This window comes from Pelecanus crispus, chromosome 9 (assembly GCF_030463565.1).
Source record: "Pelecanus crispus isolate bPelCri1 chromosome 9, bPelCri1.pri, whole genome shotgun sequence".
Classification (NCBI taxonomy): domain Eukaryota; kingdom Metazoa; phylum Chordata; class Aves; order Pelecaniformes; family Pelecanidae; genus Pelecanus; species Pelecanus crispus.
Genome location: NC_134651.1, coordinates 34125112 through 34140437, shown reverse-complemented (window position 1 = coordinate 34140437; position 15326 = coordinate 34125112). Strand labels below are relative to the sequence as shown.

The following is a 15326-nucleotide window of genomic DNA, read 5'->3' as shown; positions in this document are numbered from 1 at the left end:
GAGCAGGGTGAGGCTTCGCTTGGGCAATCCCCATGTGCCTGGGTGACCTCAACGGTGTCTGTGCAACATCAGGACAAAACCCAGCCAGCAACAAGTGGGACCATGGTCCTGCCTGCTCCCACAAAGGGGTCCAGGATCCAAGCTGCTAATGCTATAGGTAGCACACAGTATATATTGCAGGGTAGTGCACATCCGTAGGGGACCGTGGCAGAGGGAGTGGAGCAAGCCAGGCACACAGGGAGCATGGTGAGCCCTACCTGGGAGCCGGGAGCACCTCGTGGACCAGGGGGACCTGGCAGGGCCTGGGGGAGGAAAACGCCATCAGAGCCCTGCACCGCAGCCCTGACTGCTCCCCTCTCCCCAGTTTAGCCCCTTGATGCTGGTGGCAAAGCTTTCCCATTTTCCCATACCCAGACCAGCAAAGACGACTTGCTCAGTGCTTCTCCGGGGGGCCTGGAACTGCCCAGAGCGGCAGCAAACAGCACTCACCTTGGGACCAGCTTTTCCTGGAAATCCCGGTGGGCCTTGGGCTCCCATTTCTCCCTGGAGGAGGCAAGAAAGATTTTATTTTCTCCATATGTTTTAAAGTGGTAACCTCTTAAGGAAAGAAAACCCCAAGACCCCAAACAAAAAACCAGCTGCCTGGCATCTTACAACAAGCCACAGGAGTTTGGGCAGATGAAGTGCTGGAGAACCACCGGTCCACCCAATGTGGGAGCCAGCTCCAGCTCTTCTCCTCCTGCCACCTCCGTGACCTCCCTGGCATGGCTGATGGAGACCATTAGCGGTCACCGCCCAAACCCATCCATTGGTTTCAACAGCCCAACCCCAAAATGTTTCTGAAGCCTGGACTCCCACTCCAGCGCATCCCCTCACTGCTGTGCTGGATTTCCCAGCCCTACCTTGTCTCCCCTGCGCCCCGGCCTCCCACGGTCACCAGCAGGTCCTGGGTAGCCCTGGGGAGAGCATGGTGTTAGGAGACAGCCAGGGCCACCTGGCATCTCCAGGGTTTTGGGAGAAGATGGCGGCTGAGGCTGAGCTCTTGCCCAGGGAAATGCAGAAGCCTGGGCATGGCAGGAGCCCTGGCAGGACAGCAAGTGCCTGGCTGAAGGCGATGCTGCTCCAGTGAGCCTCCCCTGCAACCCGACCGCTGCCTGTGGGCAGGCAGGCAGCAATGTACCCTGCTCTGCAGGCGGGTCTATCACTTACATAGGTGCCAACGGGTCCTTGTGGCCCCTCCGAGCCAGGCTTCCCAGGAAGCCCCTGCCAAGCAAGATGAGGACATTAATGAACGTCCACTCCCAGGATGTGGGCAGGAATATTCCTGTCCTTGGTGTCCATGTCTGAACCCACGGGATCCCCTGGGTCACCCCATGGCAGCCAGGAGCCTCTCAGGACTGTTCACCACCATCATTGCTCCAACCAGCCCCCCTGGCATGCTTGTGGCCCCCCCCAGGCCCCAGCTCTCACCTTTGGGCCCAGGAAACCTGGGTCTCCATCAGATCCAGGTTTTCCCAGAGAGCCCTTTGGAAATATTTGGGGAAGAGGTGTCAGTCAAAAGGCTGAGATGAGACAAGCCACCGAGCCACCGCTACTGCCTCTGTGTTCATGGACAGGTGTCACCTGGTTGCTGGGAACAAACTCTGCCATCATGGCCCATCTTGGTGGCTCCTGCACACCAGAACCCCATGGCTGGCTCTCCAGCAGGGCTGTCACCAGGGAAGGTGAGGAAGGTGGCAATAGTCACTCTTGAGGTCATCACCAAGCCCAACTGAGAGCAGGCTCTCAGGGAAGAGCCCTTCCAGCTCCAGGAGCTGTTCTGTGTCTCCATCCCAGTGGGCAAGGATGGAGGACTGTCCTCCCTGAACCTGTACCACACCTTGATCCCCTCCCAAGGACCCAGGACCATGCTGCTGTTCAGCCACCCAGGTGTGAAGGGTTTCCACAGGCTGCTGTCCCCCACAGAGACCCCACTAAGTCCCTTGGGCAGGCTGATTCCCTGGGGAAATTATTCTGCTCTTCCCTAGCCCCAGCTGTTTCTTCCACTGAGGCCTTTTATGTCTTTTAACAAGAAGTTAAGATCAGGTCCTACAGATGCCCTGATCCCCTGCTGGTTCCCAAGGTGGGAAAGTCCCAGATCCCCCACCAGTGGCACCAGCCCTGTGCTGATATCCCACCTAAGAAAATGCAGAGTTCATGCAGAAAGAACATTTTTTTTCCCTTACTATTGATCCAGGAGGTCCTGTGTGCCCATGGCCCCCCTGCAAGCCAGCAAAACCCTGGAGGAAAGGGCAGAAGATAAGCAATGGAGGGAAGGCAGAAGTAGGAGGGATGGAGAGGCTCTCCCCTGGCAGCACATGGTCCGAGACCAACCCAAACGAGAGTGCAGCGCCCAGGGCCAGGCACAGGCAAACGGCTCAGCCTGTCAAAGGCAGCACTGGTGCTTTCCACTTCAAACCAGCTCTTTGGTTTCTTGTTGTTGAAGCACTGCGGCTGTGTTTGTACATGCACGCAACACCCCCATGTGCATCTAGACAGCACTGTGCAATGCTAACAGCAAACTCAGAGGTGCATCTCTTTGACCCAGAGCAGAACACTTTTCATATTTTGTCTTGAGGGAAATGCCAGGTTTTGGTGTGGGGTTTTTTTTGTTTGTTTTTGTTTGTTTGTTTTTTTCATTTCAGAGCAAAGATAAACAAATATGAGAAATACTGCAGAAGGGAAAACTTGCTGCCAGCTCAGGTCTTGCTGCTGGACCTGTTTTGGATAGCAGTGCTAGGGATGAGAAATCATTTTGCAATAGCCAGTTCTAAAATGCACTGCCCCCATTACCTCTCCTTCACCCTTCATCATGATTCTCAGCAGGTCCCTGCCTGCAGCTGCACCCAGAGGAGCACACTCCACGTGGTGTCGCTCCCTCAGGGCCACCCACCACCTGCACCCCATCCCATGGACGTGCTTTTGAGGCATATCCCCATGGGGAGAGAGCTGAGCAGAGGGGAGGAAAGACAGAAATCAGGCAGCTGTGCAGCTCTACTCACCGGTGGTCCCCTCCTGCCTGGGTTGCCCACAGTCCCTGTGGAGCCCTGCAGGACAAGGCAGGTGATGATGAGGATGGGGAGGCAGAGGCAGCCTCTCCCAGTCCGACCATGCCAGCCCAGAGCCAGCTGATGCACATCATGGCAAGGTCCAACATGGTGTCAAGATCTTGACCCACACGGCCATGGGAATGGTGGGGTTGGGAAGTCCCCCCCCCCATCAGGCTCAGCTCCCCCTCTTGACACAACCCACTACCCCAGGCCTCGCCCGCAGTCAAGTACAGAGTGTAGGATGGGAACCTGTGTACCAGGCTTTCCTTCTGCGCCTTCTGCTCCTGGAATGCCCCGCGAGCCCTGGAAGGAGAATCTTGTCTCAGGAAAGCAGAGCCCGGTGGCAGGGTACCCCCATCAAGGGCTCATCCAGCCCCAGAGCCTCTCTCCAATATTAGAAGCAGCAAATCAGCAGTGGCATGGTCCCCAGGGTGCTCATCTGGTCTGTATGTAGCCATGGGTTCATTAGTGCGCGGCTCATCCCCACACAGCTCCTGCAGCTCCTCCCTGTTCCATCCCACCTTTGGATGCAATCGCTGGGAAATAACATGAGTGTAGGAGGAAACCCGTTCCCGCTGTGAACACCTCGACCATGTTTTTTCCCCTCTTACCCCAGCTATTTATTCCTGGCTCCTTTACCAACTCTGAATAACATAGTTTTCTTAAAAAGTTGTTATTCCTGAATTTTTTATACTCAGAGTTAAGAGGGAAGTTGTGGTGTTGGGCAGGTGGTTTGTCAAAACACTTCATGCAACATGCAAAAGCCTGAGCTGCTCGTCACCAACTTATCCTGTGCTAACTCCCAAGCAGACCCTGACCCTCTGATCTGGCTGCATCCTGGGATGCTGCTCCCGGAGACCTGGCTTCCCTGTCCCAGTGCTGACGGCACCATGCGCCAGCACAGGGACATGGGTCATCTGCTACTTACAGGCAGCCCAGGGACTCCGACCAGCCCACGCTGACCCACACGGCCCTAGAAAACAGGAAGCATTAAGGAAAGCATCCTTCTGCCAGCAATAAAGCTGCAGATTTGGAGGCAAAGCTGGTGCCTGAAGATACCATGGCTCAGCCCCAGCACATCCCAAGCCACCCAGCAAGGTGTCTTCAGGATTGTTTCAATCTCCCACAGCCAAAGATGGTCCAAGATTCAGCTACAAGTACCAGCACCCCATTAGTTACCCGGGCTCCCCGCGGTCCTGGGGTTCCCTTTGGGCCATCAGGTCCTCGGCCTCCCTAAAATTCACACAAAGGGAAACACAGTCATTTTAGGCCACACCCCAGGTCTGTCCCAGCCTCTCCACCATGGTGAGCACCGAGGGGACTCATCCAGCCACGGCTGCATTGGCAGGTTAGCACGTGGCCGTAGCGGGTGCAGGGATGCCAAGCACAGGATGGAAGGCCAAGAGGCTGGGGACCCTCCCCAGGGAGGCATCGGAATGCTGTTCCCTGGGTGCTGGGATCCATGCTGAAAGTCACAGGCAGGGAGGGCGCATCCCTGCCCCTCTGCACAAGGACAAGGGCAGCCTGTGGGGAACTGGGGGACACAGTGGCAAACACCAGCGCTGACCTTGGGTCCCTCACTGCTGTTCAGCCCCGCCAGGCCAATCTGGCCTTCTTCCCCCTGCCAGGAGAGAGGAGAGGAGTCAGCCAGGGCAAAGACATTCTCTGATCCTTTGCCTGCTCCCCCAGCCACCGCAGCCACTGTCCCCCTGCCTCAAGTAGGGGAGAAATGCAGAGAGCATGGCTGGAGGTAACATTAATTAAATGACAATGTGACCTGGGGCACCAGTCAAGCTTCGGGGTGGGGATGAGGACTTTCCCCATCCCCCAGGATTATAAAACTGGCCAGAAAAAAAGCTCAATGCATTTGGTGTTGGCTCAAAGCAGCAGAGTTGAATATTTTTGTTTCCTGCTGATCAAATTAAAGGCAATTCAAAGGACTGGTGTGCCAAGGCTCCTGCCTGCTCAGTTACAGCCCCAGTGAGGCAGGCACAGCCCAGACCCCGGCTCCAGACCGATGCCGTGTGACGGCAGCACTGCTTGGCTGGGTGGAAAAGGCACTGCCTGGCCGTGAGATGAGTCGTGCTGCAGCTCCATCTCTTGGAGAGGTGGGAGGATTCATTTCTCATCCTGAGGAGCGAATGTGAGAGTGGATCCAGGCAGGCATCCCAAAAGCCATCTGTGGGGGAGGGCATCACATGCAGAGGGATGCTGCAGACCAGAAAGGTGTGTGGAAAATATAATCCCCCCCTTCTCCTTTTCCTGAGAAGCTGGAAACCACTAGAGATAAGCAGCCAGCCTGGCTTCATTTCCCAGGTAGAAATATTGATCTGCAGCTGGGTTTGTCCATCCTGATGGCTCACTCAGAACACGTACTGTAGGAAAAAGAACTCTAAAAATTGTTTCTTGCTGCCGTGCTCGGCTCTTGGGAGCTGGTGAGGGTCAGGGCCAGGCAGTATAGCTCCTGAGAAGCAGGGCAGGCGGCTGGGCAACGGCAGCCCTCTGGAGCTGCCAGCACAGGCTCCAGGAGGCAGAGAGCCCGGCAGGAGTTGGAGATAAGCATCAGTTCAAAAGAGCGATCTGAGCCCCGTGCTCTCACAATACATGTGAAGGGTGCTGACCTGGAGCAAGGACTCAGCGAGAACCCCACAAAGGTGCTTGGGCAGAGGCAGCTGGAGAGGGCTGTCCTCAGACCTGCTGGAAATTCCCTGCCTAAAGCTGCCCTCTCCTTGCACTGCTGAACCCACCAGCTACTTTCAGGTCATTGATGGGGGAACTGCCAGAGGGGTCTGGAGCCGCCAGGTCAAAGCTCTGTTGGTACCAAGTGCTGTGGTGCTGGGGGTCCCTGCGGCCCCAAGGATGGGGGCTTTGAGCAAAGCTCCCTGAGGCTGAGCAGGGGCCAGCAGTGCTGCAGCGGTGTGGAGGGGGATGCCGTTAGAGGGCTCCCTGAGCCCACACCAGCTCCCACCACCCCAACGAGTGAGAAAATACCAGTGCTGCTGCCAGGTGGGTTTTCGGCTGCGGACAGCCCCGTGCCTTCAGCCCATGGGAGGAGGAAGAGGCAGTGCAGGGTGGCAGAGATGCCTGGGATGCTGAAGAGGAGCTGGGATTAGGCAGTAGGAGAGAGGGATTCTGCAAACCTGCAGTGCCTGATCCAGCAGCACTGCGACGTGTGGCTCTTGGGCAGGCACCAAGGCACATTGCCCATTGCCTGGGCTCAGGAGCAGGCAGGAGCGTGCACTCCAGGGCAGCATTGGGGCAAGGCAGTTCTTCCCACACTGTGTGCATCCTTCAGGGCTGTGCCCTCCCCACACCACCCACCTCATGGCATAATACTGGGTGCACGTGTGTCCCACCATGTGACACCCTGGACCGCTGCGGCACTTACATCTGGTCCCTGAGGCCCTGATGCTCCTCGGGGGCCAGGAAAGCCCTGCAAGCCAACATGGCCCCGAATCCCTGGGGGTCCTTTTGCTCCTTGTACTCCATGTGGACCCTTGGAGGAATAAGACACAACATGTCACAGCAGAGCTTGCAAACAGGAGGGACAGCTAGTGCCTGGGGCTCCCCCACCCGCAGGCAGGAACCCTCTGGACAGCCCGTTTCTTGCTTCCCCAACTCTCTGCACACCCATCCTTTGGCATGAGGCCACTCTGGGTGAACACCCCATGACTCTCTTTTGAGAGCATCCCTGGAACACCAACAATGGGGCAATATAACATTTTTAAACAGCCAAAGCAAGATGGAGCCTGGAAGGATGGATCAGGGGTGGCAGCGTGGTGGGATCAAGCGCAGCCTGAGCTACCCAGGTCTCACAGCCCCTGAAAGCAAATGCCCCTGGGTCCCTGGACATCCATAGAAACTCATCCACCAGCTGGAAAAGGGCACTTTTGAACAACAAAAGAGAAAGAAGCTTGAGGAATGCCGCCAAAGCCTGGGTACATGGTACCTTGTCTCCTTTGTCTCCCAGGTCTCCCTTGGCTCCACCCAGACCTCGACAGCCCTGCAAGAGCAGCAGAGGTGGAGGGTACACTCAGGAAACCATGTTATGCCACTCGTTGCAACCAAAGCATGCTGTGATCTGATTTTGGCATCAAAGACAGTTAGTTTTGCCCAGTTTAGATCAAGGTTTTCCTCCCAATGGGCCTTTCAGATCTGGGAGCAGGTACGTGCTCCTCATTCACCACCAAACCGTTAGTGTCCCCAGCACCCCGTGCCAATGCCAGTCCCAGCTCCCTGGCAGGTAGGATGCCTGCAGCAGCCAGTGGTGGCATCCCAGCTGCACTGTCCTGATGTCAGCACCAACCATGATGAACCCCTTGCCCTCATTACTGTGTTCCTTAACACAGGCTAAAGCACTCCCACTTCTCCTGTGCCTCCCCAAAGCAGACAACATCTTAGGACACACTGTCGTGTCTGAAAGCTCCTCTTATTACAGCAAGGCAAGCCCAAGTGCAGCTCTGCCTTCCCAAACAACTGCAGTTGCCACCTATCCAAAAGTCAAGTCCAAACACAGGCAAAGAACATGAGGCTGGTGCTTTGGGCTGATCTAACATGCGTCTCCTGCATCCCAAGCAGGGATGGCATGGGTGCCAGCACTCACCCGCTCTCCTTGGGTGCCTTTTGAACCTGGCAGGCCAATAAACCCCTTCAGAGAGAGACACAAAATACAAGTTAAAAAAAAAACAAAAACAAAGGAAAATATCACATACACTCATGGAGGCTGGCAACCCTCCTGGTGCTACAGGGGTGGGAAGATGCTGATAAATGGGAGACACCAGTTTAGCTCTGCAGTTGCTGATGATTGATGCCATGGTAGGATTTGCTCCCCAACAGGGACCAGGGGATGCATAAGCCCTCCCAAGGCTGCCCCCACCCACACAGCAGCCCCGAGCATGAGGATGAGGTCCTTGATAGCCTCCAAAATGCACCACCCACATCCCACCCTGCATCCCTCATCCTTTTTGCAAGCACCAGTTTCCAGCTCTGCATGTTGGTGTTTCAGCACATTCAGCAAATACATGAAGGGCCATGCTCAGCTGGGACACCATGGGTCAGGTAGGAGGAAGGCCAGGCTGCCCTGGCTTCCTTACCCTTTCGAAAGGGCAGCTCAGCACCCAAACCCCTTGGGAAAAGGGGTGCACCTCCGTGCACCAGGGAATGGGTAGGCAGGGCCAGGGCTGGGGCATCTCTGCTGATAAATCCATAGGGGAAAAAAAAAAAAAATCAAGGTCCCTGCAAGCAGCAGAGTCAGAGGAGCTTTGGAGTTTAGAGATGAGGAGCATGGCCATAGGGATATGGCTGTCATCCCCACCAGCCTTTGTGCCACAAACACTGTGGGAAGCTGGGGGTGGTGGAGTGGAGCAGGGCATTCCCTTGCAGTGCTTTGGGGGGCTGCGAGGGGGTGGATGAGAGCTACCGGCTCCCATGGACTTACCCCAGGGCCCTCCTGTCCCGGCTGTCCCCTCAGCCCAGGGGCACCATCTGCACCCTGCAAGAGGGGTGCTGGCATCAGTCCGTGCTGCGCTGGGCAGAGAGCACCCAGCCCCACTGCATCCCCTCCCTGGGGCTGCCAGGGACCTCCAGGCTTCATCTGCGAAGTCTGCTGCAAGCGTTGCCCTCCTCTCCCCTCCGAAAGCAGGGGCAGGGATGCCACCTCTCAGATCCCTCCAGGGAGAGCCCTCATCCCCACCAAGGTCAAAGCGAGACAACAAGAAGCTCTTACAGTGTCTCCTTTGGGACCAGCAGATCCCTCCATCCCAGCTGGACCCTGGAGAAAAGCAAAGACGGTGGGAGGTTTGGGAGAAGAGGGATACTGCACACTGTCCTGCTCTGCAGATGAGACCCCAGCCCATAGGAACCCTGCCCGACCCCCCAGGAGCTGCATGTCGCACCCCAGGGACCATGTCCCCATCAGCTCACCCTTCTCTTTGCCCCCCCGCCTGCACATCCTGCTCAAAGTAGGGGCTGCAGCCAGCAGCCTGCCCATGGGATGCAGCCTTTTCCACCCACCCACTCCCACCCGCTCCTGGGTGGCCATAAAGACCCACAGGGTTGAGGACTTTGCTCCCATTTGCAAAGCACATGGGGGACAAGTCCCAGCAGCTCCTTCCTCACTCAGCAAGCACATGGTGGGGGGACCCACACCTCAGAGACATGGTGGGGTCCAAGCCAGGCCAGCACCTCCTTACCTGCGTGCCCCTGGGGCCAGGGGGGCCGCGTCTCCCCTGCAAGCCCTGCGGTCCCTGCAAAGAAGTGATGGACGAGTAGCTGCTGTTAGAATCAAATCCCTGCACATATCATGCAAAGCCTGTGGTACAAAACCCCTCCTGGGAAATAGGCGCTGCTGAGGAGCTCCAGGGCTCACAGCTGGCCGGTGTGAGGGGACCCTCTGTACCACTGCAAGGAGTACAGAAATTACTCCCACCCCCGTTTCAAACTCTTTGCAGATTTTGGGGTGGGTTGAGATCACAGCCCAGCTGGAGGAGACGCCTCCAGGCTGGGTGACCCTCGGGACACCTTCCCATCCTGGCACCCCCACCAGCTGTCCCAAGACACCCCATCACCGTGAGGTTTGCTCATCCCTCAGCGCAGGTGCATACTGACGTACCTTGGGGCCCCGGGGGCCAGGCAAGCCAGGAGGGCCCATTTCTCCCTGGGGAGAGAACAGGGAAGGGATGGGGTGAACACAGTGGCTGGAGAATCCCAAATAGCAAAGAAGGGTAAATGGGGCAGACCCACCTGAGAGCCATTGACACCTCGGCATCCGACAGCTCCCGGCTGGCCTGGCTCTCCCTGCAATGTGAGAGCACGCTCAGCCCTGCGGCCAGGTGCACCGGGCAGGAGGAGACGGGATGGGGCCCCCCATGGCATCTCCCATGGCAGCAGAGGCAGCGCTGGGCTAGTGGGGATTACTGGTGTGCGTGAGTTTTAACACTATTTGTCCTTTTGCAATTCTCACCCCCCGCCCACTACCAGAAGGCTGCATTTTTTTCAGGTGTAAATCAGCACAAGAGATGAAACTGGGCAGGACATCGTGGCACATCCCAGCCTGCCTATGGTGGTCCTGCCCGCCTCTTGCTGCAAAGCCAGATGGCAGCAGCTCCCCCAGCCCAGCCACTGCCTGTGTTTCAGTGGGGGTTTGAACTGAAAAGCTGTGACTTACCATTGGGCCTGCAGGGCCTGGGGGACCCACTGAGCCACCTTCTCCCTGGAGCAGGAGAGAAAGGATGCCATTTTTCTAGCCTGTTTTGCTTTGATTCTCTCCGGTTAGTCTCCACATCCCAAATTCCCCCTTTTCTTCACATCAATCATCAGCTATTTAGATGTCCCTTCAAATAGCTACCTGGCCAGCCCCTGGCTCCCCTACTCCCTTCGTGTTAGAAGGTGCTTCCATTCACCACCACCACCAAACCACTTCAGTTTTCCTTTTAAATCCTCTGCAAACCCTTCCCTGGCTGGGGTGCCTCCCAAAGATGTGGCAGCAGTTAAGCTGTCAGTGTGCTGAGAACAACATGGAAAAACCTAGGTGCTGTCAGCCTGGGATTCATCTCAGCTGAAGGTGGCCACCTAAAATAAACTGCGATGCAATGTGCTCTGCAAAGGCTCATTTCTCTTCATCACCAGCCAGGAGAATGAGCTGGATTGCAAACATCCATGTAGGAGATGTTGGAGATGAGGGGAGGCTCCTGTCCCCAACATACAGAGGAACAACGTGCCTGGTTGCTCTGGGCCAATATCCCCATTAATAAAAGCCACCTCCAGGACAAAGATACAGATGTAGTTTAGGTCCAGCTCTCCGGAAAAAAAAAAAACCCAAGGATTTTGTAAGAGCAAACCACAAAGTGGTGCCAATGACCCGCAAAGCCCAAGTCTACCCTCCTTGAACCTATCTTTCCAGTGGGGAGCAGCAGGCTCCTGCACCTCTTTGGGGAGGGCTGGTGACACAGAGAAAGCAAAACCACTCACCTCCAGCCCCATGGGGCCTTGGAAGCCCGTCACACCCTTCAGACCCGACATCCCCTGTGAGAGAAACCAGGAATGGGGTGTCAGCGAGGTGCTCACCCCAAGGTGGCAGCTGCCTTTGTCCCCTCCCTTGCAGGAGGGTCAGGGAAAACACAGAGACCATGACAGCTTTGCCCAAAGCCAGAAGAATGTGGGCTGGAGCCCGGGATGGAGCTCAGGGCTATCGCAGAGAAGCAAAGGGGTTGGCTGAGGAAAGGGAATGGAGGGAAGGAGCAATCCCGGCACAGCAGGGTGCGAGAAACCCCTGGCTTCCCCATTAACTCACGTGAAACCCAGCAGGACCTTGCAGGCCATTTTCTCCCTTCACCCCCTGGAAAAGCCAAGAGCAGCCTGAGCAATGGAGGAGATCATGACCTGGGGCTGTGAGGCCAAGGCAGGGAAGGAGCAACCCCCTGCCTGACCCAGGCAGGACTGCGAAGAGCAAGGACAGACACCCTCACCTTCACTCCCTTCTCTCCTTTCTCCCCAGCTGGTCCAGGGTCACCCAAGAAACCCTGAAATGGGAACAACAAGGATGTGTGAGCCCCAGCTGGACCATCAGGAGCTAAAACATGGCTGCTGTGCCCCAAAGGACTGTTGGTGTGGTGCAGGGGGATGGGGACCCTCAAGCTTGTGCTAAATGAGGCAGGCCCAGAAGAAAATCCTGGCCACTTGTCCCCAGCACAGTGACACCCCATTGTGGCTACTCCATTCCTGTGTCCCAAGCTAGTGTTGCACCATGCCACACGCAACAGTGACACGGAGGTGCCCCAGCACCCACAGGGCTGGGACGGGGCTCTCCACAGCAGTACTGCACCAGCTGGCACGGCCATGCCCATTGCCTGTGCCTTGGAGGGCACCACGGTGCCCTGAGCTGCGCACAGCGGCAATGGGGAAGAGAAAGAAAATCTTTGTGGGCCTGTGCAAGTGGTGCAATGCTTCATGTGTCCACAGCTGCTGAGTGCTCAAACCCAGAGAGGTTGAGCCCAAGGGCAAGAGAGTCTCTGTCTGGATGCTGGGATGACGCTCACAGGCAAAAGGGTACGAAGTACGGGCCAGAAAAGATATATGAAAAAACAGGTGGGATTGCTGTTTCAAAAAGAAGAAATTGAGTTTCAAACACCGCAGTATGATCAGACCTTGGAGGAGCCCAAAATCTCCTGGGCAGCTCTAAAAATTTTAGCTAACACTTGCCTTAAAAAGACTTGGGGGGGTGGGTAGGAAAAAAAAGGGTGACAAACTGCTAGTGTTCACTTTTTTATGGACATTTTACATCCTGCCTGACAAACCCCTGGCACAGCCTGGAGAGGAACAGCAGTGACATGTGCTAGCAGCCCCTGCCGCCTCTGGGCTGGGGCAGCTTGGAGCACAGGGCACTAGCATGGCCAGAGGCTGAGTGGGCACAGCGGTGAGGGCGGCCACCAGCCAGATCCCACACAGCTGGAGAGTGGCAAGAGGACATCCTACACCGTAACGCAACATCAGGTCGGCACATGTGTGCCTGCAGGCTGCGAGTGGACGTGGGTACCAGGTGCTGCTGGTGCAGTACCAGTGAAACCAGTAATGAATAGCTCTTACTGCTTGGCACGAAGTGTATGTGCTGGGACTGGGGCTGGCACTGAATCATGCCCACAAGCACCAGGTGGCTGAGCAAGTGAGAGCCAGCTTACCTCTTCTCCCTTTTCACCAGCTGGCCCCCGGTCACCCTGGAAGCCCTGCAGTCCCTGGAGAGATGGAGGAAGGAGCAGAGTGGGCGTTGAAGGGCTGCCCAGTGCCTCCCACCCATGTCCAGCTCCAGCCCTGCTCCCCTCTCCCCACTGATGCCTCCTGCCCATGACCACCCTGGTGCAGGCTCCCAGGGGGCTGCTGAGAGCCCCAAACCTCTCAGTGTGGTCCAGTCCCTGTCACCATCCCCCCAAAACCCCCTGAGAAAGCTTCCAGCCCAGGCATATTGCCTGTATGCCCTGGGGATTTCTGCTAGGGTCTGGAAAAGGGCAGGGACTGTCACACCACCAAGTGACCAGTTATCCAGGCAGTCCATAATTGCCCCCACTTCGTTCTTCCCCTCCAGTTATTTTCTCCTGTAAAAGCAACTAGGAGGTTCAGATGCAGAAGAGCAGCCCAGCCCTCGTGCTCAGTCCCACCACAATGCAGGTTCTGCAGCGCTCGAGATATCCCAGCTGCACCTTAATGCATACGTGTGATGTTCTAACAGCCCTTTTTTTTGGGGAAACGTGAATCTCAAGGCATGAATCCAGGACTGCCTGGGTTTGTAGTGAATGTAAAGAGCAGCAGCATTAGGAGCCCCTTGTCTCCTGGCCAGGGCTTCAGGCTGCAGCTTCCCCACCCCAATGCTGGCCATGACATGGCCCTGCCTGCCTGCATTCAGCTCACCTGCTCTCCGGGCAGCCCCCATGGCCCAGGTTTGCCATCCAGGCCAGGGAAGCCATCTGAGCCAGGGTAACCCACACGTCCTGGCAAGCCCTGGAGCCCGGGTTCACCCTGGGGAGAAAAAAGCCAAACATGGAAAATTAAAAAAATCCACATCATTATGAAACCAATAAATTAAATGCTGAGCTCTGCCTGCTTTGTGCTTTTGCAGCAACACCTGCTAAACACCAAGTACCTCACAAGGAGATGGGGAGGGCTGGCAGGGGGAGAAGCTTCATGCATCCAGGCGCTGCAAGCATTGGGCATGTGGATCTGCCCAGGCTCTGCAACCGAAACCATGGGAGAGTCATAACCAGCAGCCATACAGCAAGAAACAAAGTGGAAGGCAGGAAAGAAGCAATGCATTAAGAAAAGGTCAAGTGAAAGCCCTCTGCATCTGCTTCTTGGTTCTGGGGCTTATGCTCAAAGCTATTTCTGATGCTTTCCCACATGCAAGAGCCTGAACAGATCCTCTGGGCACCTCTGAGCACTGCCAGCTAAAGCTTAGGGGCAGCTTTTTTTTACCTCTTAGCTCACTGACAATTCTGAATTAAGGCAGGATAAAGAGCAGTCTGGAACAAAGAGAAGACATTTTCCTTCAAATCATTTTCATTGTTTGGGTTTCTCAAAGATTTTGGAACATTTGGTCAAGTCCAAAATGTGGACATTGTTTTATTTTGTAAAGTCAGAATTTGAAGGAAGGGGCAGAAAGACGCAGCTGCCTCAGTTACTTCTCAAGTGAAGAATCTGGTTGCAAAAATATAAAAGCTTGTTTTGGGGAGGTTTGCTTTTCCACCTCCCTCCCCCAAGGACTTCAGCATCACACAGCCAGCCACGTACATCCCCCATGCTCATTACTGACCACGTATGCTTGAGGCACCCAGCCCAAAAGCCAGGATTTTTGCCCCATTCCACTTCCACTCCCAGTTTCAGGGAATATTTACTGTTATTTGTAATTTTGCAAGAAAGACACCTGAGCTGCGATGCACCTCTGGCTGTGCTCTGTGGCAGGCAAGCCCGAGCAGATGGGCCAAATGCAAAACAGACTGTGGGCAAACCCCACCCAACATAATCATGTGCTCAGGGGCTGATGCAGGTGGATGAAATCTCTCCTCCTCTTCCTCGCCCCTGCTGTCATCCGATCAGCCTTCCCTGGGGCAGTGAGAGCAGGGAGCGGGGACCTGCTGGAGCCTGAATGGGCATCAAACACCTCTTGGGCCAAGGTCTAGTAGAAATGTAAACCTTAACAAAACCCACCCCAGACTGGTCAAGAGCTGAGTCCAAAGTTGAGTTGAGTTTCCCTGTTGGAAACCTGCCATGCAAAGCTTCTGGCAGATGCCAAAGCAAGAGCAGGAGAGCAGGGGGCCAGGGCCAGGGCTGTGGCCATGACACAACACCCCAAAACAAGGACACCAGGCTTGCAGATGGACTGGAATGGGTGGAAAAAATGTGTTCCTTTCCATTTCTGTGCTAATCCTCCCCCAAACTGCTGACTCCCTGTTTACGTGAAGATGGAGAATAACTTTGGCACCTTTTAGTTAAGCTATGCCGACAGACTCCAGTGTTTACACTCAACCGGCTTAACACAGTCAGTGACGCATTCCAGATGTTGGCAGCTGGTAAAACACTATCCCTGGGGTACATCCCTTGCTGCAAGGGAGTGGGGCCAGGGGTGACAGGACACCTGGCAGCAGGACATGTGATAGAGAGCAGACACACTGCCTGATGGCATAGCTGCATTTCTTGCCTGAGAAATCAACTCTTAAGTTTTGCCATGAGCTTTTGGGACTCAAAAATTCAACA

At 55.7% G+C, this 15326-nt stretch overlaps 1 protein-coding gene across 1 annotated transcript in view; it reads right to left on the bottom strand.

Annotated features, from left to right (window-relative positions):
• LOC142594309 (uncharacterized) overlaps positions 1–15326 on the bottom strand; it is a 99410-nt gene that overhangs the window by 12154 nt on the left and 71930 nt on the right. Inside the window, exons 15-39 of the mRNA XM_075716913.1 lie at positions 13488–13595; positions 12764–12817; positions 11555–11608; positions 11380–11424; positions 11058–11111; positions 10255–10299; positions 9831–9884; positions 9700–9744; positions 9281–9334; positions 8815–8859; positions 8527–8580; positions 7693–7737; positions 7039–7092; positions 6478–6585; positions 4657–4710; positions 4269–4322; positions 4018–4062; positions 3339–3392; positions 3042–3086; positions 2226–2279; positions 1471–1524; positions 1210–1263; positions 903–956; positions 490–543; positions 258–302 (exon numbers count right to left, since the gene is read on the bottom strand). Coding sequence (XP_075573028.1) covers positions 258–302; positions 490–543; positions 903–956; positions 1210–1263; positions 1471–1524; positions 2226–2279; positions 3042–3086; positions 3339–3392; positions 4018–4062; positions 4269–4322; positions 4657–4710; positions 6478–6585; positions 7039–7092; positions 7693–7737; positions 8527–8580; positions 8815–8859; positions 9281–9334; positions 9700–9744; positions 9831–9884; positions 10255–10299; positions 11058–11111; positions 11380–11424; positions 11555–11608; positions 12764–12817; positions 13488–13595 — 1386 coding nt within the window. The remainder of the gene's footprint in view (positions 1–257; positions 303–489; positions 544–902; positions 957–1209; positions 1264–1470; positions 1525–2225; positions 2280–3041; positions 3087–3338; positions 3393–4017; positions 4063–4268; positions 4323–4656; positions 4711–6477; positions 6586–7038; positions 7093–7692; positions 7738–8526; positions 8581–8814; positions 8860–9280; positions 9335–9699; positions 9745–9830; positions 9885–10254; positions 10300–11057; positions 11112–11379; positions 11425–11554; positions 11609–12763; positions 12818–13487; positions 13596–15326) is intronic.